Here is a 24,538-nt window from a genome sequence, read left to right as displayed (position 1 = left end):
CCTCCTTCATGGAAAGCTTCTCACTTCCATTAGTAAAGTCCAAGATGCACTCTTTAATCTTGGAGAAAAAAAAAATAGTTTATTTATTCCATGGCTTATTTGAGCAGATGGCCAACCAAAACAGCAAAAAGGGGAAAAATTTCCACAACCTGGGATAAAAAAAGGTCCTAGGTTTTAGGCAGTTTATGAAGAACTTAAAAGCTATCCTAACAGCATACTTAGAAACCATGTTTCATCTGGGGAACAGACAGATTTAGTTCATTTTGAATAATTAGCCCCCATTTCCTCTCAGCACCTCTGCAGCCCTCAATGTAATGTCACCCTGCAACAGCCACACTGCAGAACAGCCTATACAAACTCCAGTTGTGCAAGCTGCTACCTGGGACGAGCAGTGAAGAAACAGATTGGTTTTTGCTCCTGGCACTGCTGAAAACTACCACTTGAACACAACTGCACTTTTAAAAAAAACTCCTGCGCTTCAGCTTTGATGGGCAATACCCCTAGGGAATCCATCCCTGGGCTCCAGTGAGTACAGCTTAAAATTACCATATCCCTCTACATATAAACAGTGTCATTAGACTTGTACTTTTAAAAAATAAGATCAACCCAGGCCAGGGCCAGGCTCTGCAGATAAAGTAGTAGCTTATCTCTTATAAATATTTTTAATATTTTTTAATTACAAGTAGTCCTCACTCCAGGTAATGTGGCTGACACAAAGTACCTGCACACATGCAGCCCCAAGACTTTCACAGAAAGCTCAGGAGCAACCACTCTATAAGAAAGGAATCCTACCTCACAGCAAAGTAGAGGAGGGGGCACATGGCCAAGACAGCCTAAATGGGGGGGGAAGAGTCATTTGGAGTAAATACAATAAAAAAGGACTTCAAAACCCCTCCATATAAAGGATCAAGGAGGTTAAAGCAAAAAACTGGTTCAAAAAGATGTACAAAACTGTTGGAGACCAACAGAAAACTCCGCCAAAAAATAACTTGTGTTTAAATCAGGAATCAATGGCATCACACAATTTTGTTGTTAAAAAAAGGAAAAGCAAAGTGGAAATCTGTGTAAAGATCAGCATCAGAATGAAGAGTTATTATTAGCTCCAGAGACCAGCATAATTCCCATGAAGTCCTGATGGAAGAGGGCCTCCTGCCACAAAGAGTTTCGTTCCAGACGAGTCGTAGCAGTGGGTGTAAACAGCATTTGGGAAGTAATTTATGTCAGAAAAATAATTCCTCCAGGTTTCATCATGGTTCTGTCAAAGGAAAGTTTAGATTGTTATTGTTGCCAAACAAACTCAAAATTCTATTTCACAAAAGCAGAAGGGAGCAGCCAGAGCCCAAAAATGGGTATTTCCTCTGAACAATCCTGAAGCTTCATATAGGTCAACTAAAAGATACCAGAGCTGTCCTGAAGCTTTTTCTGAGAATATTTAGGCCAAACATTGGAAGGGGAGGGGAGGTGAAGAGGGTAGGGATGTTGCAGTGATACAAAAGATAATGGAGCTATGTTAAACAAAGCCATTAACTGCTTTATGATAACATACAGGAAACCAAACTCAAGTGCCTGCTGTGGCATTACCTCCAGTTTCTAAAATTGCATTATTAAATTGAAACTTCCTTGCTCCAAGTACCACATTAGATTACCACGGCTTTAGAGAAAGACAATTTATTTTCTGTTTGAGGTTCTGAAAAATAGAAGAAGTTAGATTCCATTTGAAAATGTAAAGATATAAAATCTAGTTAATTTATGAATCAGTGCAAAGAACTGTAGTCACTATGCGCGACAGTCAAGCAAATAATCTTCAGTATCCTTTCAAAAAGCTTTTCTAACAAGCAATTCTGCAGGACTTCTTGCTCTTCATTATTAGTTATTGGTTAGGTAAACAGTTTGAGTGGGACACATTTTACACAACAGGTCCAAAAATAATTGGCTCAAGCCCGACACCAGTTCCTGTATACTGGGTCTCCTACAGCTGCAAACTACTTACCAGCCAGCCTTTCCCGGTTGTCAACTTCAAAATTTCACTTCCTCCTAATTTCTGCTTCTGCCCATAGCAAGCACGAGGGGGCTTTTCTTCCAGGAATCTCTGGGCTCTGATATCATAAAATAACAAGGACCCTTGCCCTGTCCCCACAGTGATGATGTGCTCGTAGAAGCTCACAGAGCGGATACCTGTCAAACAGAAAAGGGACAGACAGTGAAGTAAAGAGGAAGGATGCTTTGGCTCTGCAGTGCTGTTGCTTCATGGGTAGTATTACCTACTAGTATTCTCCACAACACCCAAGTCTTCCCACCACTACAGAGCAATGCAGACAAATCCCACTGATGCTCTTGAAACAGCAACTTTGATTGCATATACTGCCCTACCCACTCCTCAAGGCCATCAGCTAGACTGATGGTGCACAGTAAGAAGCTTCATCCTCACTGGGCCTCAGGTCTCCCAGGTAAGCCATTTGGGGTCAAGAGTACCTTTGTTCTGTCTGCCACAAGCCTTCAAGTGAACACACCAAGAGTGAGACACGACAGCAGACAGAGGAAGAACATCACACTGTTTTCCTCCATGAGCTCACATAGTCTCTAACTACCTGCTAAGCTGCAGTAAGTGACCACCTGAGAAAAATGAGTCCCAGCTGCCACCCAGTGCATTGTGCTGGTCAACAGGCTAGCTGTAAGCAAGTGTAACTGTCACTTTGCTGCTAAGATAGCTTCAGAACTATTAATGAGCCTGATCTCCACTCAAATAAGTACACCTTATTTTTAGTAGCTGGAATTTTCAGCACTTCACCCAGGAATGAAAACAGAATAGGAATCCTGCAATCTAAACACCATGTTCCACCACTACATGGGAAGGTACAGCTCAAACTAAACATTTTAACACAATTCAGTTATGCCATTACATTGAACAAAAGAGTATATTTTGTTCTCACAAAATCTAAATTTGAAGTCTTAGCTAATGAAGGATCCCTTGGAGCTAGTCTTGGGGAGACTCTGTATGCAGGAATTCACAATTTGCAAAATGTCCTGTCATCTCTATTTATGATGCAAATACTGTTCTGTGCAAGCACTCTACTCCAAATAACTCTTCCATGCAGATTAAACTCCACCACATCTATGCTTCTCCCTCCTTCATGACAGGATGCCAGGTTATAAACCCTAGGACTTTTTAGGCCCTCTTTAAAGTACCAAATTACAGCCTAAACAGCCATTCAAACAGTAGAGGAAAAGAGTGAGTTATGCCAGCTACATCCATGTGCCAAGTGCTGTCACTATACCAAGTGGGGCTGAACGTCACAAAAGCTGTATCATCCTGGAGTACTCCCGGCAGTGCACAGGACAGTAGACAACCAGGAGTTGTAGATACAGCCAGGGAGTTTCCCCTTCCCTCTGTATTGAGTCCTAACAAGAAACATGTCCTCATCCTTCCGCTTCTGACACTGGATGTGACATCCACAGCCACCAGCATTCATGACTCACACTTAGAACAAGTAAGGCCACATTGTCCTGCTCCTGGTGTGGGGTGAAGTCTTGGCCGAAGGCTTAGTAGGTGGCAAACCACTGTGCAAGTCTCTGTGCTGAAGTAGATTATGAGATTCATATGAGAATCTCCACTTTAATTCAGAGAACTACAAATGCACTTGAGACAGCTGAAGACCTTCCCCCCACCTCTATCACACGGGCCTGGCTCTGGCAAAGACACAGAAAGCTTTAAGCCCTCTGCAGTCAGCAAGAGCAGTCACTGGAATAAGAGGAGAAAGGCCCAAGAGTGGACCTCACCTTATTTTTGCTCCAGAAGTGCTTTTGACAAGCCACCCAGGAGAACACTTACTTCACACAAACACGTGATGGAGTATGAAGGTAGATGGCATATGCTTTTAAATTCATTTATTAATAAAAAGCTATAAAATGCAGAACAACTGTGGAACTTTCCCTAACCAAAGAAATTAACTGAAGGAATCCATGATGTACCCTCTACTAAATAGGATATTTAGAAAATGCTTTCAAAAACAAATTGTCTCCTAAGGGGCTGAAGTATCTCACATTAATCATTCCCATCAATCTAAAGGCACAACATGTGCCTAGAACCAACCACAGTAAGCTCTCCTACACTCCTAGCCCTCTATCACCTGTGGAACTGGTCTACAGATCCCAGAAGGAAATAAAGATGCAGTGGCACATCCTACACAAGGAGAAATCCCAGAGTCTGTGCCACACAAGCTCTGTCTGCTGCCTTTGGGATTTGAAGTAAACAACACACAGCATGGCTCTGCAGGCCAGTCATGCAGCAAGCAGTTGCTTTCATTAATCAAGAACTACAGTCCAAGGCCTGCACTTCTCTGTACTGTTAAGAAAAGCAACACTTACAAGATGCACTAAAAAGCATTCACTGCCTTCTTGCGTAGAGCAGACACGGTTACACTAGGGGAAAGCTAGCCACACCTCAAGCCTTACTAAGCTACCACCTTTCTCCGACCTGCTTTTGTGTACAACAGAAGTGAAATGGAGTAAATGTGGACTTACACATTCAGCAGATGCACTTGGAAACTTAAAACACATTCAGGTACCACTTCAAAACACTTGAAATCAGATTTTAGTCCACAGATCAATAAAGAGCCTGCTTTCTAGAGTTGCTACACCACTCCAAGTCCCAGGGAGATCAATAGAAAGTGCAACACTCAGTATCTTGAGAATTACTGTTATTTACGTGTCAGCACCACCATGCCAAATAAAAAGATGCACCTACTCTGCAGAACAGAAAACAGCCTCGAACAAAGGCTTTGTCCAGACATGAACTAGAAATGCCCTAGAGATACTCCCCACACACATTATCCTCCAACATGGATGATCACATACTTGAGGCAGAAGCTTTCAGCCACCAGCCATCACTGGGCACTGCACTCCAGTGTCTGGGTCTAGACCTGGACAGAATCCTCACTGACAGCAAGTCAGGACAAGAGGTCTTGCTGGTAAGATGTTCAGGTGACTTCTGCTGACATTACACATATTTCTCCCATATCTGAAAGCAGCAGACCCTGACACTGATCTAAACACCACCACTCAGTAACTGCATAAATATAAGTCTCCTAATCTTTGCCTCTGATAACTTGCCTGATGAAGAGATGGAAGCCAGAGACAAGCTAAAGGACTGCAACTTGCTAGTCTGGGATTAGCATGGCACAGTGCCTTCTCATGCCTGACAGTAAAGGATATGGAGAGAAGTTCATGGAACCATGCACTCTGCAAGCCTTTAGGTCTGGCTCTGGTGTAAGGTTCAATTGGACATACTGCATCCATATCAGAAAAGGAAATAGCAATCAAGTAACACTGAAAATCAGGAATCCCACTCATGGCCTTAAAATTAAAAAGCAAGCATTCCCTCACAGCACAGACTCCCAATACGGTAGCACAGAGCAGACAACATGCCTTTTTTCTTATTCACAGAGAAAAATGCAAGAACAGCATAAGCAGTGGTAAAAACCATAGATTTGCTTTGAGACAGTAAAAAAAATAGAGTAAAACCCAGTAAGAAAACCCAAAAAACCACACAGCAGTAAAATGCACACTTTTGAAAGCTCAGTAGTATTTGGATGGTTTACAATTTAGTTGATCATGAAGCCCCTAATGTTGCCCTTCATTAGATTTCAGAACTGGTCACATTTGTTTGTTGGTTGCTCAAGGTATACTGTCATAAAAGCCAAGCCTATACACACACTGCTAATTATTTAGCTGATCACTGGAAAAGCCCTTCCTGTTTATTAGAAGCTTGACATACTACAGTTTTAACAGCTACTTCTGCAAGCAAACCATTTGAAGAGCCTTGGACAGATTTCTTACCACTGCCTCGTTCTTTGGAACAGACGGATTTAACGTTGTGAGAAGGCTGCCTCGGATCCAGAAAGGAGACATGTGCCTGTGATCCTACTGCATACACTGACCACTCCTGACCATAAGCCAAACACACGTTCTCCCTGCAGTATGGCAACTTTGTGGAAAGTAACTGCAAACAGAAAAAATAAAAATCAACCCGTTAGGAGAAAAGAGTAAGGTGTTAACAGAACAATTCTGTAAGCTATGTTCTAGGAAGTTGCACGGAGAAAAAACACAAAATGCAGATGAAAAATAAGACCCAGAGGGAAAAACTTGAAAGTGATGGGTGCCTTATCTGAAGCAAACTGAGACAGTAAAGGCTGAATCCAAGAAAAATGGACATTTTGATAAACTGTTTTAGATCCTTCTAAGCTGCTGCTATTTCTTTAGCAAGGAGCAAAGAGACATTAGGTCTCAGAGGTTAAGTCTGGGTGTGATCTGCCATTACACTTAAATAAGTGCAACTTCCTTTATGAATTCTCTACTAATCAAGTATCCACCATATTCTACAGAACAGTTCACTTCAGCTAACCCAGAACTGGCAGAAAGTTACGAATACTTCCTGCCCTCAAAAATAGGGGGAGTGAAGAGTTTCTCTCCTCTTCAAGCTCCAAATTTTAGGACATTTCATTTTACATAGAATTTTTAAGTGTTTTACAAACATTGCTGCTCTTCAAATATTTGAAGGAGATGAAAAATAGTGAACAGCCTTAATTGCTTGCAGTTTTGGAAGTTTAACTCCAACAAACAGAAAAGCACCTTTGATAGTGTGTGCTCTGCTTTCCAAAGATGAAAATACCCATCCAGGGACACAGCTCCCAGTTCCTATAAAAAGGGGAAAAAAAGGAAGAGAGTTAGTTTCTGTATTATAGATATCCTTACAAACTCACACTCTCTACTTGGCAGGCTGCACACTCTGGGTTGAACTCATCCATAATCCTGTAAAGGTTCTATCAAGATAAATTTTCATTTTTTACTTATCTTTACAGAATGCAATACATTGCAAAAGCATCAAGTAGAATAAAAATTAACAAAAGAGAAAATAACAGTAACTTTTAAAACTCAGAATCTTGCTAGCCAATCAAATAATGAATTATTAGACGGTACAATCTAGAGTTGACAACTTTCTTCAGTAGGTCCCACACTGATTCTAACCCTGAAGCAAATGTCAGGCACTACTCTACTGAAAAAGCTACACAAAATCTCCATCACAGAGGAATAGGTAACAGCTATTGTGAAAAATAAAGGCTACAGGAGCACTGTGCTTCCGACAGCACACCCACCTTTGATTCAGATCTTTTCTGTTCCTTGAGGGCAGGGGGGAAAAAAGTGATGGAGGATGAATTGCTACTCCCACTAGTAATAACAGGAGATCAGGATGGGGGAGGTTGACATTTATTGTTTGTCAAATACCAACAAAATAACCCCAAAGCAAGCACTAGTGCCTGCCCTGTGAGTCAGTCACTTCACTTGCTGAGCAATCCAGAAAGAATTCAGCCATCAAAACAGGAACTGCTAAATGTTAGCTGGTCTTCACAGAAAGCAAAGGAAAGCAGAAACAGCTCTCAGGAATAGGATTCAAGCTACAAGAGGTGTTTTGGCTCTTTATCGGCTTCTTGTAAATATTCCTTTATTGCCCTGCTTAGGATGCAAACCTAAAAGGAAACCCACAGAAAAAGTGTGCTTTCTAAAATGTCTGGGGTTGGTTTTTTTCCTTCTGGGCTCCTCCATTCCCCTGGGGCAGAAGCAGACATAGCAGATTAAGACTACCACCTCACAGGACAGGGATGCAAAAGAATAATAGAAAAACATATTAGCTTGCTTTTCCACTATCTTCTACTTAGGTAACTTTTTATTTTTTCTGATACATAGGGACAGTTTTAGGACTTCTCAACTGTCTTGTTTATCTTACTAACCTTGTTCTTATTGTTGAAAGCCAATGCTCGGACCTTACAGTTGTCAGGATTGGTGTTCTCCTTGGGGATATCCTTCAGAGCACTGTGTGTTATGTGAGCATAGACAGGAACTTGAGAGAGATTATGCCTGGCATCACTTTTGGACAGCACATCCTCTGTGACTTCCCAGAGACCCATTGAACCATCCCGGGAACCTGATCAAATAATAAATAGTCCAAAAATAAAGAGTCCATTCCACATACACAGAACTCCTCTCCTCAAAAAAAGGAGCAATCATATATTAATTATTATTTTAAAAAGCATGGTTTTACTGAGCTGTAAAGTTCATGATATTATGAACTCACTGTCAACTGTCTACATGGTTTTCAAGCAGCTAGACCATCTCATGTTTTCAAATTGATTAGGATGCATCAAAACCTACAACCCTGTGCCACAATTATCATCATCTCATACATAGAGTGAACTCAAAACACTATAGGTTCAGCCTAAGCCTGTTATTCTCAGCCTTGGTGAAAAACTCTGTTAAACTGATGCAAAAAAATCCCCAAAAAAACCCTAGCTAGGTTTATGCCAATTTGGGTTTACTTGATTTCTATCAGTATTCTTACGGCTCAGTACACACTCCTTCATGAACTGAACGGTAACATCTATTTCAAATCACAATTTGTACCACTTTGGATGAAATCTATTAGAAAAATTATTTTGCTAAAACCTGTTCCATTTCTTCCTTAAAGAATGTAACTTAGCTTAAACAAGCAAGAACTCATTTTTCTACTGAATTTGAAGATATTAATCCAAAATATGAGTCACTAATGTTAAGAACACTGTATGAAGAAAGCTGAATCCCTTTGGTTCACACATCAGCACGTGTTTAATCCAAGGCTTTACACACATCCCTTCTAGTGTTCAGGCAACTCACTTCCATCTAAGTCAACTCTGACAGATTTGATAGGTGCCTCAATTTCTTCCCTACACAACGTGAAAAACTCTGTCAAAAGAAATTCATAATGAAGATGCCAGAAAATACTACCTGTCTATGAGGCTATTAAATTTATCCAGTTTGCTACCTCTTAAGGGAGAAACTGCAAAGACAGTAAAGTAAAACATCTTGTGGCAACAGGGATGGTCTAGCACAGCAGAAATGCCTTTGTTCCGCACAGACAGATTCAGGCATTTGCCACTATCACCTACTAGAGACAAATACAAAAAGGGCCATCCTAATGGCACTTGCATAACAACAGGCAGCACCATCCAGCCACATGCCATTGGTTTTACTGGCACCTAATCTTGTTTGTTACAGAGGCTGAATACTCAGCAGCAAAATTTCTGAACATCTTAACATACTTTCGGAGGAAGCTGTCCCTTTAAATGGCCGTGGCATGGGAAGAAGTCCGTGTACCTTGCTCAGCTGGTTAGCCCTGAAGCCAAGCAGATATCATTTGCTACCCTAAGCTCATGCCATCCTGAGAATTATTCATCTCATCTGGAGCTTTTGCCATAAAAATACTTGCTATATCCTCAATGTCTGGAATTCAAGTATTTCTGCTCCACATTTTCAGATACAGATGCAATTGAAATCTGTAAAATTAAAACCATGTCAGAAATTAGTTGTCTTTTTGTCCTCTTAATTACGGTCATCAATGAGTTCTGAAGAGTTCAGTTTAGTCTTGCTAGCTGCTTTCAACAAATTTTCCCTGGTATCTGAGGTGTGGAGACTGGAACCTACATCCTGCTTGCTATAAGCACCACAGCAGAGAACATGGCAGCCTTCCACTCATACATCCAGCCTTGACCTTTAGAAAATATTGAGTCAATACAGTTCAATCTCACAAGCTGTGCATTCTGTCCGGTCCTTATCTTTCCCCTGGTCATCTGTAATCTTCTGTGCTGTTCTCTTCAAGCTTACTAGCTTGAATGTGGGGGAGTTTTTGTAGATATCTGAGGTAGAGACTTGCAAGGATCAACTTTTATATTGAATGCAAAAATAAAATTGCAAGGTTAGCTTTTCAGGTTTGGCGAAAAAAAATCCTACTAAACTAAACCAACAATTCAAATATGTGACTTGTAAATAAGACTGTCATAATTTTCTGCCACCTACAGTTTGACAACTCCATGTACAGAATACCATGTCAGCAGAGAAGGGCAGTAAACTACTAAACAAATGCAACAGCATCACCATTTTTGCCTTTAGGTAAGTAACTCTTTATGAAGTTACACAAGTAGCTACTAAAAAGTCAGTAACTGTGTTTCTTTATTACAGCCTTCTGTATTAACTGCGATAGTACAAGTGCATATATACAACACACATACACAACTGTACTGAGAGCTTGGCAAGACAAACTCAATTTTCATTAATTAGTCTTTCACATGACTTCAGGAAACTGATATTGATCTGAAGTATTCCGAAGTTCTTAACCGATAACCAACAGCCCACTTGATTCCACTTCTCTTCTCCTGTAACTCATTGTTCCAACATCCCCTCACTAGAAACACAGTAATATTCTAATACTAGAAAAATCAGATCTAGACCAAGGCCCTATAACAAAATAAAATGAAGCACTGTAGTAAGTCCAAGAAGTGCTTAAATAGCCTAGGTAGTTCCAAGTGGTTTCAAATGCCCTAACAGAGGTGCTTTCCTAACACTTATCAAATGTTGTACATCAATATAAAATTTGGAGAGCAGGAAAGTTAAAAAACACAAACAAAATAAACTTAAGGGAGAAAATCTGACTTTACCAGAAACAGCCATAGTATCACTGATCCATGCAATTGAAAATATCCAGTCCTTGTGTCCGTCCTGAAAGAAGAAAGACACATTTTTCTGTGATATTATACTCAACAGTAGTCTCAAAGCAGACAAGTATTCTTCACTTTGATTTTTAGTACAAACTCAGAAGGACAGACCTACATTAAAAGGTACATGTAAAATTCCAGTATCAAGCTGGAGCAGTTTAAGTACTTAGCAGTGATTTTAACATTTCTGGTTCTGAAGTGTGTAATTAATAAAGATGAATCAGGTGTTGGAAAAACAAGTCTCTGACCAAGGACAAATAAATCTCAAACCTAAGGTTTTCCAGAATTATTAGATTTTCCATTTTAAAACAGTATTCTTGTATAAAGTATCTGCATGTTGGGTTTTTTTTCTTAAATGCATATCCTACTATAACAAGTAACCAAAATCTTATGTTTACAATACATGGCCTACAGATTAATGTTTCAAGACTCTTTTCTTTAGCATAGAGAAACCTGTGGGGGAAGAAAAGACCGTAAGACTAGCTCTGTTCAAAAAGCTAAAAGGTCACACACACTAAGAGCAAGTAATGCAAATCTTAAGTTAAGTCTTGCTGCTGCACAAACTCTGACCTGACCTCTGCTGTTGCAATTAACCTCTGAGTGAAGACCTGAATAAAACGGAGAAATGAGAGAGAAGTGCTCACAGGACACCACTATATTCTCCAGGTTGATTTTTTTTTTTTAAAGATTGGCTGTTTTAAAAAGGCCTCAGGATGTTTCAGAAATAAAACCAGTACCAGGGTCTATCAAACTGCTACAACACACTGGTTTAGAAATAATCTTCAAAGCCAAGAAGATTATCTCTGGAATAATAGACCCATAAGCTGCACTGGATAAGGGAAAATTTCAACAACTTGCAATATTGTTTTAATTTCCCAAAAGAGCTTTTTCACTATAACTAGGTTCAGAGATCATCATCACAATTAGACTTTAAAGTTTAGGATTTTGTTACGTTTTTGCTAAAAAGTAAGCTGAAGTAAACCTGAATGAAGGCAAGGAACAAATCTGACTCAAAGTCCTGAGAACCCACTCACATGTTTAAGTACTTACTTATATTTAAGATACCCTAACAAAAATGACACCTCTATCAGAAATGTCTTCAGGCTTTCAGAAATCCACTCTCCATTACAAGAATCCTAAATAATAACCTTGCTCTGACCATACATACTTCAAAGTAGTAACTCTTTCAGTGTAGGAATAAACTTTTTTTTCCCCCAGATACTCCCACTTACATCTCCCACACAGACAGGATCAAGTGTAGGCAGACGATAAATTGCAAGACTGTTGGGGTTGTCTCCACCTGTGGCCAGGAGGGTCCTTGAAGGGTTGATCTCAATGGCATGAATGCCACATCCCTGCTGGTTCACCATGCCAGGTTCACGATCCTTCAGAATAGGAATCTTGGTAATTTGACCAGTCTGGACATCTACTACAAATAACTGTGAGGAAAAAAACAGACAGGTAAGTCATCATCAAACTGATGAAAAAAAAAAAAGACGGTCAAATATCTTCCCTGTTTTGAACTGATACTCTTTTTGAGTTGAAATCCACAAATACTTCAAGGATAGCTGAAAAATGCACAAATTCCTTCTTAAAACAAGTTAAGTAACAATTACAGTGTGTTTCATTTCAATCATCCCATTTTGTTTTCACAGTAATGGAAGGGAAAGGAGAGAAATCTGTCATGGGAGGTTTCCCGTTAGAAAAAAAAAGCCTTTGAATATAAATATAAAACTCTTTTCCTTGTTCAGTAAGACAAAACAATATTGTTTTTCAATTTCTATGTATCCCAGTGAGAAAAAACACCCACCTCAAAAGACCCATTAAGCCCCATGGGGCTTAGCATAATTCTCCTGCCTCCCAGATAACACATTTACCATGAAGATTTGGCTTTGAAAGACTGACACTTTATAAATCTATGCAACTGGAGTTTATTTTCTGGTGATACACAGAGAATAGTACAGTATGTGAATACAGTACTGCCAGTGTGAACATCTAAAAAAAAATATTTAGCTTATATACCTCATCCTGCAAAATGAAATTAGAGCAATATGTCACTGACACCTTGTCAGAAAACCCTGTTATAAAGCTTTACAACTCTTCGACCAGACATTACACCCAGAGTTATGTCAGTTCAGATACACAACCACAAGGTTACAGTTTAAACCAGAACAAAGGTTTACATTGGCTGCCAAAGTGCACTTTCATTTGGGAGGCTCATGGGCTGGGTCATTTCACAGATGGTGCTCAGAGGGCAGCTGCACTGACCATCAAATAGGTCGAATAGAGGAGACAAAGCCCTGTGAGGGAACATGAGTGAAGCAAGGAAATGGAGGGCCTGAAGCTGACTTGGCACTAAGGAAAATTATGTAGAAGCATAGCCCAGGATTATAATTAATTCTACATCATCTTTAGTTTGGTCTTTCTATAACCAAGAATGTTGTCTCAGAACCTCTGGATGCGAACCAAAGATGGTAACAATAATAACAAAACCTCTCAATACAATTTGAAAAATACACACCCCAAGGAAATTGTTCTGAAATCCTTCATCAGACATTTTTAGAAGAACAAGAGAAACCTAGGAATTCTCAGAGAGAAGTTATACATACAAGCTGCTTTTGGTGAACTCTTACAGACTGCAGATCTGTTTTTTAATAAAAGCATAAGAAAAATAACATCAAGATAATTTAGCAGCATACCTATAACTTGATGTACTGAACTAGCAGAATATTGTCATATCAAAACCTGATAAAGCACGGCATGTTATATGCATTCCACAGAGAAAGCTGAAATCCACCCACTGCTGGAGACACAGCTTTGTGTTGTGTCTAGAATTATGCAACCTTCAACCTGCAACTGACTGTAGCCAGAAGTCTTGAACAAACAGATGACTGCCCCTACAGGGACTGCATTTTCATGTTTACTTTTTTATTTTGCACACAAATGTGGTTTATGGCAACAGCTGAGGTGCAGCTGAGTAGGAGGGAGGCACTCCTCACTTTCCCCACGCCTTACAATGCAGCTCACTGTCGGATACAGCTGGTAAAAACACCATGCAAACAGCAGTCCCTCTGCTCTAACCACCTGAAAATTACCACCTGCACTGAAGGATCAGGATTAGTAATTCTCTCTTCTCTCATCCTCCCTTATCCCACCCATGTGAGTGCATATCCCCTTTTCCCCTTAGTATTTCTTTCCAGCACAAATGCCCAATCCCCTCCCCTATCCTCCTTTAACTACTGAAAAAACCCTAAACCCACAAAACTAACAGTTAAGTACTTAGGATTAAGGCTTATAGGTGTCAGCTGCAGGTCCTAATGTTGACACCAGAAGTACTAATTAGGAAAACACATCCACACCTAAGGATGTTCATGGACTCAGAAGAATTATGCTTCAGCTGTAACAGATTCACACTTGGAAAAGCAGGTCAACTGGTATGAGGATTGAAATTAAAGCCTCTGTGCATTCTCTAGTCTGACACCCCTGTCATACACCTATGTTGGTTAATAAAGACTTACTATAACACACAATACCTTTAGCTAAACTCTAAACCAATTGGACTAAAAAGATAAAGATCTTAAACTTTGCCCATACAAGGGGCTGGCTACGTCATTTTGGCTGCAAAGGTTTGAGGAGTAACTTCTCCACTTGCTTGGCAAGGAACTTGGCCACTGGGTAGTTTAAAAACAACCACCACCTCCCTAGAGTAAAATAAGCAACCACTGCCTGCGCATACTGACACTCTTGCATCACCTGGGGCATCACAGGAAGTCAAAAGCTCCACCTCTGACTGGCCAGAAATCATCCCTGTAAATCCAGCACACAGAAGCCAAGACAAGCCAAACAGTTGCTAGACACTTTTAAAGCCAAAAAGGGAGAAATTTTAAGAAACAAGAAAAGCACCCAGCACCCGCAGAAAATTTCAATACCATTTCAAGAGTTTTAAAGACTCTAGAGTAAATAAAATACAAAATTAAAGTAAAAAAAAAAATTACTGCTGAAATAAGTACAAACAACTTCAAAGCAGTGTGGACATTAGGAGACTTGACAAAGTCTTGTAACTGAACCATGCAGTAATTTTCTCTGTTATCTCAAGCAGGAATAAGAACTTTTTTCCCAGTTACTCATATAGAAACTAAAAATCAGCCCACAATGTTTTTGCTGGATATAAAATACCTCCACCACCCTCCAAACACTGAACTGTGTGTATTTGCCTCTTGATTTTAAGCTTTGCACAAAATTCAGTTCTTCCTTCTAGTAAAACATATGCATGTCTGTCATTAGTATGCCAAATAACATCCAGGATTCACCAAGTCTGGATTGCTTCAGCCATCTGCCAGAAGTGTAAGGATGAAACATTATCTTGAGAAACACAGGAGATTCAGCTATCGTGCTCTCTGCCAGACAACCCTGTTCTAACAAAGAAACAGGCTGGATTACATGGAAGAGAAATATCCATCTTCCTGCTTTTTTCTAAAAACAGTTTAGATGTACAGCTTGCAACAGTGCTGTCACTTAAGGATCAAGGCACACAAGCCTGGATAGGTCCTACAGTTGACACAGCCATGAAACTTCATGATCTTTGCACACTTACAGAGATTGATGGCTGCATGTTTATTTGTCTTTTGGCTTGCAGAAGTGGTGAGAAGTAATTTTGGCAAATGGCTTTCCTGCAATTACTGTATGTCTGTCCTCTTGGCTGTCCAACCTGCTTATGATCAAGTTAATCAAGAAACTACCTTGCTTCACTGATGCAGGAAGTACATTAACCAGCTTGCCAAAAGTAAAGACGGTGGCAGGAAACAGTGTATCCAAGGATGAGAGTATGAACTGCAAAAACCATTCTACTCTTATGCGCAATACTGAGAGAGCAGAATGGTGTCACAGGTTTTTTCACTTTTTGACCTGCTTTTCAGGGGACAATAATTTAGGGGGAAGAAACACAAAGAAAACTAACAATCCGTTAGAGATAAATTCCCTTCCCATGTATCTTCAACTGAAAGCACTGATTTTAAACAGCAAGATTAAAAAAGTGGTCCATGAAATCACATTTCAAGGCAGCACAGCCTCTCATGTCTTCAGCTGCTGCCCCTGCACAAAGAACAGCAGATGAACAGGCTGCTACCTGTTCCCTACCCTACCCTACCACCCTACCTTTTAGTTGATTGTACAAATCAATCAGAACAAAAATAAAGGGTGCCATCCTGTGTTTCTTACACAAACAGCATGGATAGAGATTTAAAAGGCACAAAGAACATGTATGAAAGAGACTGCTCATTCTTCATACAAGACTGCCCATATCATGCTCTGTGCCCCAGCTCTTCACACAGTGCTGTCAGAAGTCAAGGGCACATTTTTGTCATTCATAGTAACTTTTGAAAGAAACCCAAGATAAACACACTGCCCTGCTAAAAATAGTCACTAAGGAAGAATCAATCACATTGAAGTTTCACAATTGGCTTAAGCCTATCTTTGAGAATCCACATGCCTCCTCCCCACCCACCCAAACAGTCTCATCAATGTTGTGACAGCAACTAGTGCTGAGGTAGCTGCAGGGTCAACTGGATCATATCTCTACCTCGGTGAAACTAACCCTACAAAATGCGAACCTGTCTGCACACAAAGCAGCAAGCTGATCCAGCTGACTCCCTTGCCATGTGCACATCAGTGTCAGCCAAAACAACCAGGTGGGAACATCAACTTCTGCAACAGCATGGCTCCAGACCAGCTGAGGCTGGCGACAAAAAGATCTCACCCTTAGCCAAACTGGAAAATTATTACTTGTTCTCCTTCAAATATGTGTTTTGGTAACAAAACAACAAAAGCAAGACAATGCTTCTTGTGCTATTACATCAATACTATTGTTGCTCACACCTCACTAGTACTGATTGAGTTTTTCCCACTTCTCAGCCTTGACTTTTATTCAGATCATAAACATCTCTCTTTTCTGCTAATAAAAAACTTGGCATTATGTTCTTTGTTCTGTAGCAATACAGATTTATTAACATATGCCAAGCCTGAAAGAACTATCAAACTGGCATCATATGTCTGCTTTCTGCTGAAGATCAAAATAATGCGGCATAGAATGACTTGAGTTGCAAGAGACCTTTAAAGGTTGTCTTGTCCATGTGCCCAGCAGTGAGCAGCGACATCAGCTAGACCAGGTTGCTCAGAGTCTTGTCCACCCTGTCCTTGCATGTTTCCACAGACTGAGCACCCAGCAGCTCTGTGGGCAACCCATGCCAGTGTGTCACTACCCTCATGGTAAAGAATGTCTTCCTTGTATCTAGTGTGAATCTGCCTGCTTTTAGTTGAATACCATTACCTCTTTTCCTGTCACTACAGGCCCTGTTGAATTCGTCTGCCCCCATCTTTTTTATAAGCCCCCTTTAGCTACTGGAAGGGCATGATAAGGTCTCCCCAGAGCTTTCTCCAGGCTGAACAACCACAGATCTCTCAGCCTTTCCCTGTAGGAGAGGCGTTCCAGCCCTCCAACCATCTTGGTAGCCTCCCCTCTGGACCTGCTCCAAGAAGTCCAAGTCCTTCCCATGCAGGGACCCCAGAGCTGATGCAGTGCTCCAGGTGGGTCTCACCAGAGCAGAGCAGAGGGGCAGAATCCCCTCCCTCCCCTGCTGCCCACAGGGCTCTGGATGCAGCCCAGGACACGTCTGGCTCTCTGGGCAGTGAGTGCCATGGCCAGGGCATGTCCAGCCTCTCACCCACAGCACCCCAAGTCCATCCCTCTGGGCAGGGCTGCTCTGATCTGTTCATACCCAGCCTGTGCTGATACCAAGGGTTGCCCAGACCCAGGTGTAGCACGAGCGCTTGGCCTTGAACTTTATGACATTCCCACAGACCTACTCCTCAAGTTTGTCTCGGTCCCTCTGGATGGCATCCTATCTTCACGTGTGTCAAAGCACCACTCAGCTTGGTATTGTTATCCAATTTGCTGAGGGTGCACTTGATCCCTTTGTCTGTGCCAATAATGAAGATGTTAAGTAACACTGGTCCCAGTATGAACTTGTGAAGGACTTCCCTTGTCACTGATGTCCACTGGGACTCTGAGCCATTGACCACTACCCTCTGGATGTGATTACCCAACCAATGCCTCACCACCCAACAGTCTGTCCATCAAATCCATCTCCCTCCAATTTAGAGAGAAGGATGTTGTTGGGGACCATGCCAAAGGCTTTACAGAAGTCCAGATAAAGGACATCTGTAACCCTTTCCTTGTCCACTCCTGCAGTCACTGCAGAACAGAAGGCCTCTGGTTTGTCAGGTAGGACTCAGTCTTGGTGAAACCATGCTGGTTTTCTCAAACCACCTCCCGGTCCTCCATGCACCTTAGCAGAGCTTCTAGAAGGATCTGTTCCATGATCTTCATGGGCAGAGGGGAGGCTGACAGGTCAGCAGTTCCTGTAGTCCTTCTTTCTACCATTTTTCAAGACAGGTATAATGGCATCCTTTTCCAGACACCTGGGACTTCATCTGACTGCCATGACTTTTCAAACATCATGAGGAATGGCAACTACTTCAGCAATAATAACATGCACTAATCTTAGCACAAAACTTACTGACAGGTTATGAAGTAGAGGCAATTTAAGCACACAATGGTTTTACACATCCTTCTTGAAAGGGTCCAAAACGAAACAATCCACAATATAAAGAAACCACCTGAGAAGTGAGGAGAGGCAAAATCAGCCAGCAAGTTGGCTGACTTCAAGCTTACATTTCCAGAGACAAGACCATGCAATCAGGCACTCTGCCTTTCTGTGAAACTCTGAAGCACAAACAGCTAATGGACACAGACTTGGATGTTATTGAATTTGTGCAGCACCAAAATCACGTTTATAATTTTTATTTGCATCTTGCCCTCTATATTTAATTACAGGAGGCTGGAAGAGAGTTAACACATGCTGACCAATGGCAAAGGATGGAGAAGTGACAGACTTTGTCTGCCAAAGGGCATCCCTACAACTCACACCATACCTGGCACAGAAATTACCAGACAGACATAAGTATCACATGCAGTTGACAGAAGAGCAAATACTCTTGAGACAAGAAACAACACCTGGCTATTTGTTCACAAGCTACTGAAAGAAACACGAATGGACATATCAACTACAGGCATCAGAGGTTTATTTATGCTGGGTTTCAGTCCCTGTTCACTGAACTTTGAGTAGAGCTACAAACTGCAGGAGCATGACTTCTCATTCTTCAGCTGTGATCAGAAATGGGCTGTTGCCTTGATGTTTCATCACATGTGGAAAGCCAGAAGACACATTAACTTGCAAAGCAAGGGGGGAAATCATTTTCCCCACAGACAGTTTATATCCATAGGCAGAGGAGGAACTGCATATTGTACACTCACCACAACCCCAGGAATACAAGCCTGGGCTGTAATTGTATGAGATGTACAGAATAGACAGAGCACCTCTAGAACAAATCTGAAGTCTCCAACAAGAAATGAGAGCTGGTGATTTACAGCAGGGAACCCAAGGCAACACAGGAAACTGCTGAAGAGAGAAAAGGTTTCAGCCTCAGAAACCAAACCATGCATGCCTTGGAAAAGCTGTCTGCAAAATCAGGAGATGGCATTCAGAAAGGAAGTTTTTAAACAAATACATCTATCAGGCCTGTCTAGAAAAAGAAAAAAACCCAAACTAGATTCCAGGCAATTATATTCTCAAGCAATGGAAACTAATCCGTTTCTTGTATTTAGGGAATGATTTAGAGCTCTTACAGTTTTTTATCCTTAACTTCACATTTAGCAAAAAGATTTTATCTTAGATATGTACACCTAACTAACAGAGCAAAAGAAGCTGAAAATTTACTATTGACCCTTCTTTTTAGATGCTAGTTTATTCTTCCTGAAATAGTAAAGAGTAAAAAAACAAAACAAAACACAGGAACCTTGTGTTCTGTGTTTTTGTTTGCCATAAGTCTGTCTCCTACCCAAGTCTCATGAGTTTTTCTATGATGCCTGAATGGAAGACAGCAGATTACAGACAGTATCTTCTTCTGAGACAGACAGTATCTTCATGGCATCAGTCTTTGCCAATTTAGATACCTGTCAGAACACACCCTGAAAAGTCTGCACCTCTCAGAACATTCCCTGTTCCTTTATTTGAATTGGAAAAACATTTGAATTGAAAAAAACATTAAAAAGCCCACTGCATGCAAGGTCTAGGAGATTCTTGCAAGCAGGAATCCTGGTTCTGCAAAGTCCAGGTGAAAGGTCTGGGTGATTTCATTTGAAATTTTAGGTGCTTGAATGCTGGTATAGTTCCCATCATTTTAAATCTAACAGAAAAAAGCAGGCACCTTTACAAAATGCATATATTTGAAATATTTCATTTAAAGCTGCTCAGCTGTGAGCACCATGATCCACTGGAGAAGAATGAAGTTATTTCACACCCTGACACAGTTTTAAGGATAAAAAGTTAGTCCATACAATTAAAATAATCATAATTTTCATCAAAAAAGAGTAATTGACAGAGAGCTCCATATCCTCCTCAGTGTTTTTATAGTAACTAGTACTGCCAAGTGACTAAACCTCCTCCTCTATGACAGGGGTGTATTTTCATTTTGTCATTAAGAGTAGTGAATCTTCCTGGCACTGCACAGTGAAGGCCAATTTATAAATTAAATGCTAAAAGCACTCAGTGCCACAGTCAAGCTCTGATTAAAACAACTGCTGTAGTTTATATTTTTCTCTTGCATTAAATTTAATAATGTGCAACTCCAATGCAGCAAATCCTGCTGAAGTCAACCAAGGTGTTTTAGATTTACTCCCAACTTGAATGCCACAACTTCAGCATATGAGAATCAGCAAAGGAATTTTTCTTTAATAGGTCACTCCCTCAGAAGATGAGAGAGAAAAATCTTGTAATTAGAGTGTAGAGTTTAACGCTCTACTTGTTCAAATGTGAACACAAAGCAAGCAAGCTACAGCTATTACAGTATTCATAATTCATATATGGTCTTTCCCAATGCTGCAGGGACTTCTTTTGCAATCACTTTATTTTGCTCAATGACAGATGGGGTCGATCTCTAACATTAAGTCTGGCTATGGAGGAACACACTTGGCTGCAGCGTGTGCAGAGGGAACAACAATACTGCTGAATCCCTCTTCAGCTCCATGATTGTTTGGTCCCAAACAATTTTCTGCAAGGTTGCGTTAACAACCCACTTGTCCATTTATCTTCACTGCAGATGCGCTGGAGCTACCAAAGTTACAGAACACAGCAGAATCGTTGCAGCTCTATAAAACACACAGTCCCCTTGCTAGAGTAAGCAAGATTTTTGGGAGCTTGTGTTTCAGCAGGAGTTTGTCTCCTGTAAGCAGCTCCACAACCAGTGCTCACTGCTGACTGGCTGAGGAGACGAACACATGAGGAGAAAGTAGGCAGAGAGATTCTATTTTGGGCATATTGCTGTTAAAAGATTGCTTTGTTTATACAGTTAGGCCTTGCTTCTTGAGAGCTACCGCATGAAAGCTTCCCCCTGTGCAACTGTGAATAATTACAGAACATCTGAAATGGAAAAAAACCAGCCCACTGTCCCTTGCTGGTCAGACGACCGAGCATGGCTTTGGAGCAGAAAGATCTTGGGGCAAAGAAGCAATTGCAGCAACTGATACACTCTGAGATTTAAGAGCAGCTTCATCTATGCATGCATTCCCTGTAACCCTCAATTCCTTTCTGTGGCACCAACCAACCTGCAAAGGGCCAATCTAGGCTTTTACACTAATTCAGTCAGAAGCTTCCTCCATGAAATTGCAATCTCGGCCAACAAAGTTGGGCTACTAACACTGGCCTAGAGAGTATTATTACCTAAGAAATAGGATCTCCATTTACTAATCCCGCAGGACACCATTTTAACATTCCCTTGAAATGTTTCAAAGCATCACTTCAGGAGCCTGAGGAGTTTTTAGTTTTCATGGAAGCATATAAAGATTTATAAACAATAGAAGCTATTGCAACAGTGGAAACTGTTTCAGAGTGAAGAATTACAAAGTCAACAAGGCAAAGGATAACCCTAAAGATTTGAAATTCATTTGTTTTTAAGCTTAGAACATTTCTGGCTGCCCTGACACATATCTGGAGTTTAACCACAGTTTTATAACAACTTTTAGAAGTCATCAGCACAGAACTACATGTAAAACCAAACTGTGTAAGATTGAGCATAACAGAAAAAAAGGAACTGTAGCAGCAAGTTCTGCCAGGCATTGACATCCACCACTAGAGACACTAATACCTGTCTGTTAGCTTCTCATCTGCAGGACAAAAGGAAAGATCCAACCCCATTGTTGCTCTCCATCCCGCACACAGGTGCGAATCGCTCTGTACTGATCACACAGATGCTTCCTTGTTTGGGCTCACATTGCTACAATTTCACACGAGAGCAGATCGTCCCTAAGCATTGCTTTCATTCCAAGTTAACTGTGTGCGATTTTCACTCCGCTCCTAACTAGCTCAATGTTTTCCCTGGCCGCCCACACACTTTGATTGCAGTAAGCATCATTTGAGGGTAGAGGTGGAACAATTAACAGAGGGAAGGGAAACAACGACAGGTTGCACTTACTGTGTTGCATTTTGTCCCGCACACCACTTGTCGGTGGTTCAGCCACTGGGAGGCAAACACTTTATTGAGCGTTCCGAGGTGAAATTCCCTTTCCGTCAGGAGGCTGGGGAGCTGCTGTGCTGCGTATCCGTGCAACAAACGGTGGTAGCTGGACTCATTTTGCATCCGGACTTCTCTCCCTTTCACGTAGTACACCAGAGACCTTTTCACCGGCGGAAGCCTTTTCCTTTTGTGAACCGAGTGATCCCACCCGTACTGTGGAAAATAAAGTTGGAAAGTGGATAAAGCAAGTAGAACAAACTTTAAGGCACCACCCTTCCAAATTCAATGATACTCCCGGCAAAACCCTGAAGCCTTCCAAACCACCCATGGAACACCGTGCAGGAAAATAATTCGGGAATGCTGATAGAGCCTTTAGCAGCATGAAATTAATTATAAATATCTTCTAAAGGATTAACATGGCGATGATATAACGACAGTCCACGGCGGTTCGACATCGCTGGAGCGCCGAACACTCACGGGAAAAAGCGAACTGAACAGAAAGGCAGAGGGACACCGCCGACAGCCCTCGCCCTCAGCCTGACAGGTGTGGGGGTGACACCCAGGTGGCTCCCCAACACCGACCGCAGCGCTCAGCCTCCTCCAGCCGTGCCAGAGCCATCCGGCCATCATGGGCAAGCGGCAGCGACGGGCGAACGGCCGAACGGACGGGGCTCCGCGAGCCCGCGGCGCGGGGAAAAAGGGGGGACTGACCCTGAGACCAGGGGCTGCTCCTCCCCGCTGACCCTGAGACAGGGGCTGCTCCTCCCCGCTGACCCTGAGACAGGGGCTGCCCCTCCTCGGGTGACACCAGGCCCGAGCGCTCCTCCTCCCCGGGTGGCACCCAGACCGAGTGCCCCTCCCCGGGACCCCCCCGGACACCCTCCGCAACACCCGGACAGGGTCAGCCCCTTCCTCCCGGACACCGGCACGTCTGCCTTGGCCCGGGAAACAGCGCTTCTCCCGCTTCCCACCACCGGGAAAAAGCGCTTCTTCCCCACCCCTCCCCTCACCTCTTACCTGCTCCCCCTGAAGTCCCCCGGTCCCCGCGGCGGCAGCCGCCGCCGCTTTCCGCTTCCTGCTAACTGTTTTCCGGGCCATAGTAGAAGGACGAGGCGGAGGATGCGGCTGAGGAGCGGCCCCTCATGGAGCGGTTCGGGGCGGTTCGGGGCATATGGAGCGGGACCGGGCCCGAGCTCTGTCCCTCAGCCCCGCCGGCCGCGCCTCACGGCATTTTACAGCAACACGGGGTTTCGGTTTTTTCTCGCTTTTACGACAGTCGCGCGGCAGCTTTGCGGCGGCGGCCCGGCCCCTCCCGGGGATTCGTTGCCTAGCAACCAGACGGGCTGGCCGCCTCCCTTTGCCGTTGCCATGGCAGCGGAGCGAGCGCGGGGCGGGTGTGGCGCCCCCTGGCGGCGCGGAGGACTCAGTACAAGCCGGAGGTTTGGGAATCTCGCAGGAAGGGGAGACTTTCCCAAACCTTTCCTGTTTGATCAGCCTGTCAGCACCCCAGGAAAGCCGACACACTTGTGTCCGACCAGTCTGTCAGGATAACACTATGGGGACAGAATCACAGAATCCATTAGACTGGAAAAGAGCTCTAAGCTCACCCAGTCCAACCTAGGACCAAACACCACCCTGTCAACGGCACTGAGTGCCATGTCCAGTCTTTCCCTAAACATCCCCAGGATGACGACTCCACCATCTCCCTGAGCAGTTCATTCCCAATGTCTAATCATCATTTCCGTGGAGAAATTCTTCCTCATGTCTAGCTCTTCACTGAACAGTACACTGGATCAGAAGGTGGTTAAACTGACTTGTTCAGGGTATGTGCAAACACAAAAACCCCTTAGAGGGTCTCCACGCCTTTAACTGGTCTGTTGGCACCCCAGAAAAGATCCAGGAATGCTAACGAAGAGCATAAGAAGCCTCCATGGTCGAGTGTTTTACGCACTGTTAACACCCTTGAAGAACTCACACTTTGAAGGACAGTTTACAGAACAATAATCTTTTATTAATATGATAAAAAACTGTGACAGGTTAAGGTTCAAAGATTGCTGGTTATACTATCTGGCTGCAAAAACATATTCAGAGCGATCGAGGTAAATAATCATCACATATAGAATACATTCGAAGTCCATCCTGATCCCAGACATTACAATGGAATCTTCCCTAACTTCTCCCCACTTTTAACTTACTTTTATACTATTTTTGCACTAGCTTGAGTAACTCTAGTCATACATCATGTTCAGTGTGGAGTGGCTGTACCTTGGGGGTGGGTAATGTCACATCTAAGGTAACCTTGGGGATGGAGCTGGGCATTTGTGATCTCGCTG

General features: G+C 42.3%; 1 protein-coding gene across 2 annotated transcripts; it reads right to left on the bottom strand.

Moving 5' to 3' along the window:
- Window positions 1-52: 52 nt before the first annotated feature.
- DCAF12 (DDB1 and CUL4 associated factor 12) lies at window positions 53-23,516 on the bottom strand. 2 transcript variants are annotated; one of them, XM_085043365.1, is made up of 9 exons: window positions 23,223-23,516; window positions 22,164-22,418; window positions 11,810-12,016; window positions 10,521-10,581; window positions 7,785-7,978; window positions 6,628-6,693; window positions 5,836-5,998; window positions 1,991-2,175; window positions 53-1,255 (listed from the first exon to the last, which is right to left on the bottom strand). In XM_085043365.1, the coding sequence occupies exons 1-9, from the start codon at window positions 23,301-23,303 to the stop codon at window positions 1,097-1,099; spliced, it is 1,371 nt and encodes a 456-aa protein (XP_084899491.1). In that variant the 5' UTR covers window positions 23,304-23,516; the 3' UTR covers window positions 53-1,096. The 2 variants fall into 2 exon arrangements, with proteins under 2 accessions (XP_084899491.1, XP_084899490.1); XM_085043364.1 differs by lacking the exon at window positions 23,223-23,516 and adding an exon at window positions 22,683-22,847.
- Between the last annotated feature and the right edge of the window lie 1,022 nt (window positions 23,517-24,538).

Source organism: Lichenostomus cassidix, chromosome Z (genome assembly GCF_008360975.1).
Source record: "Lichenostomus cassidix isolate B80296 chromosome Z, HeHo_3.0, whole genome shotgun sequence".
Classification (NCBI taxonomy): domain Eukaryota; kingdom Metazoa; phylum Chordata; class Aves; order Passeriformes; family Meliphagidae; genus Lichenostomus; species Lichenostomus cassidix.
Note: the sequence above shows the minus strand (reverse complement) of the source record. Positions and strands in the feature narration are given on the sequence as shown.

Coding starts and splice junctions, on each gene's coding strand:
- DCAF12 (XM_085043364.1), bottom strand. CDS start 22,835: ATGATGGCCGGATGGCTCTGGCACGGCTGGAGGAGGCTGAGCGCTGCG. Junction 6,694..7,784: donor CTTTCAACAATAAGAACAAG/GTTAGTAAGATA, acceptor CCCTTTTTATAG/GAACTGGGAGCTGTGTCCCT. Junction 2,176..5,835: donor TTCCAAAGAACGAGGCAGTG/GTAAGAAATCTG, acceptor TCTGTTTGACAG/GTATCCGCTCTGTGAGCTTC.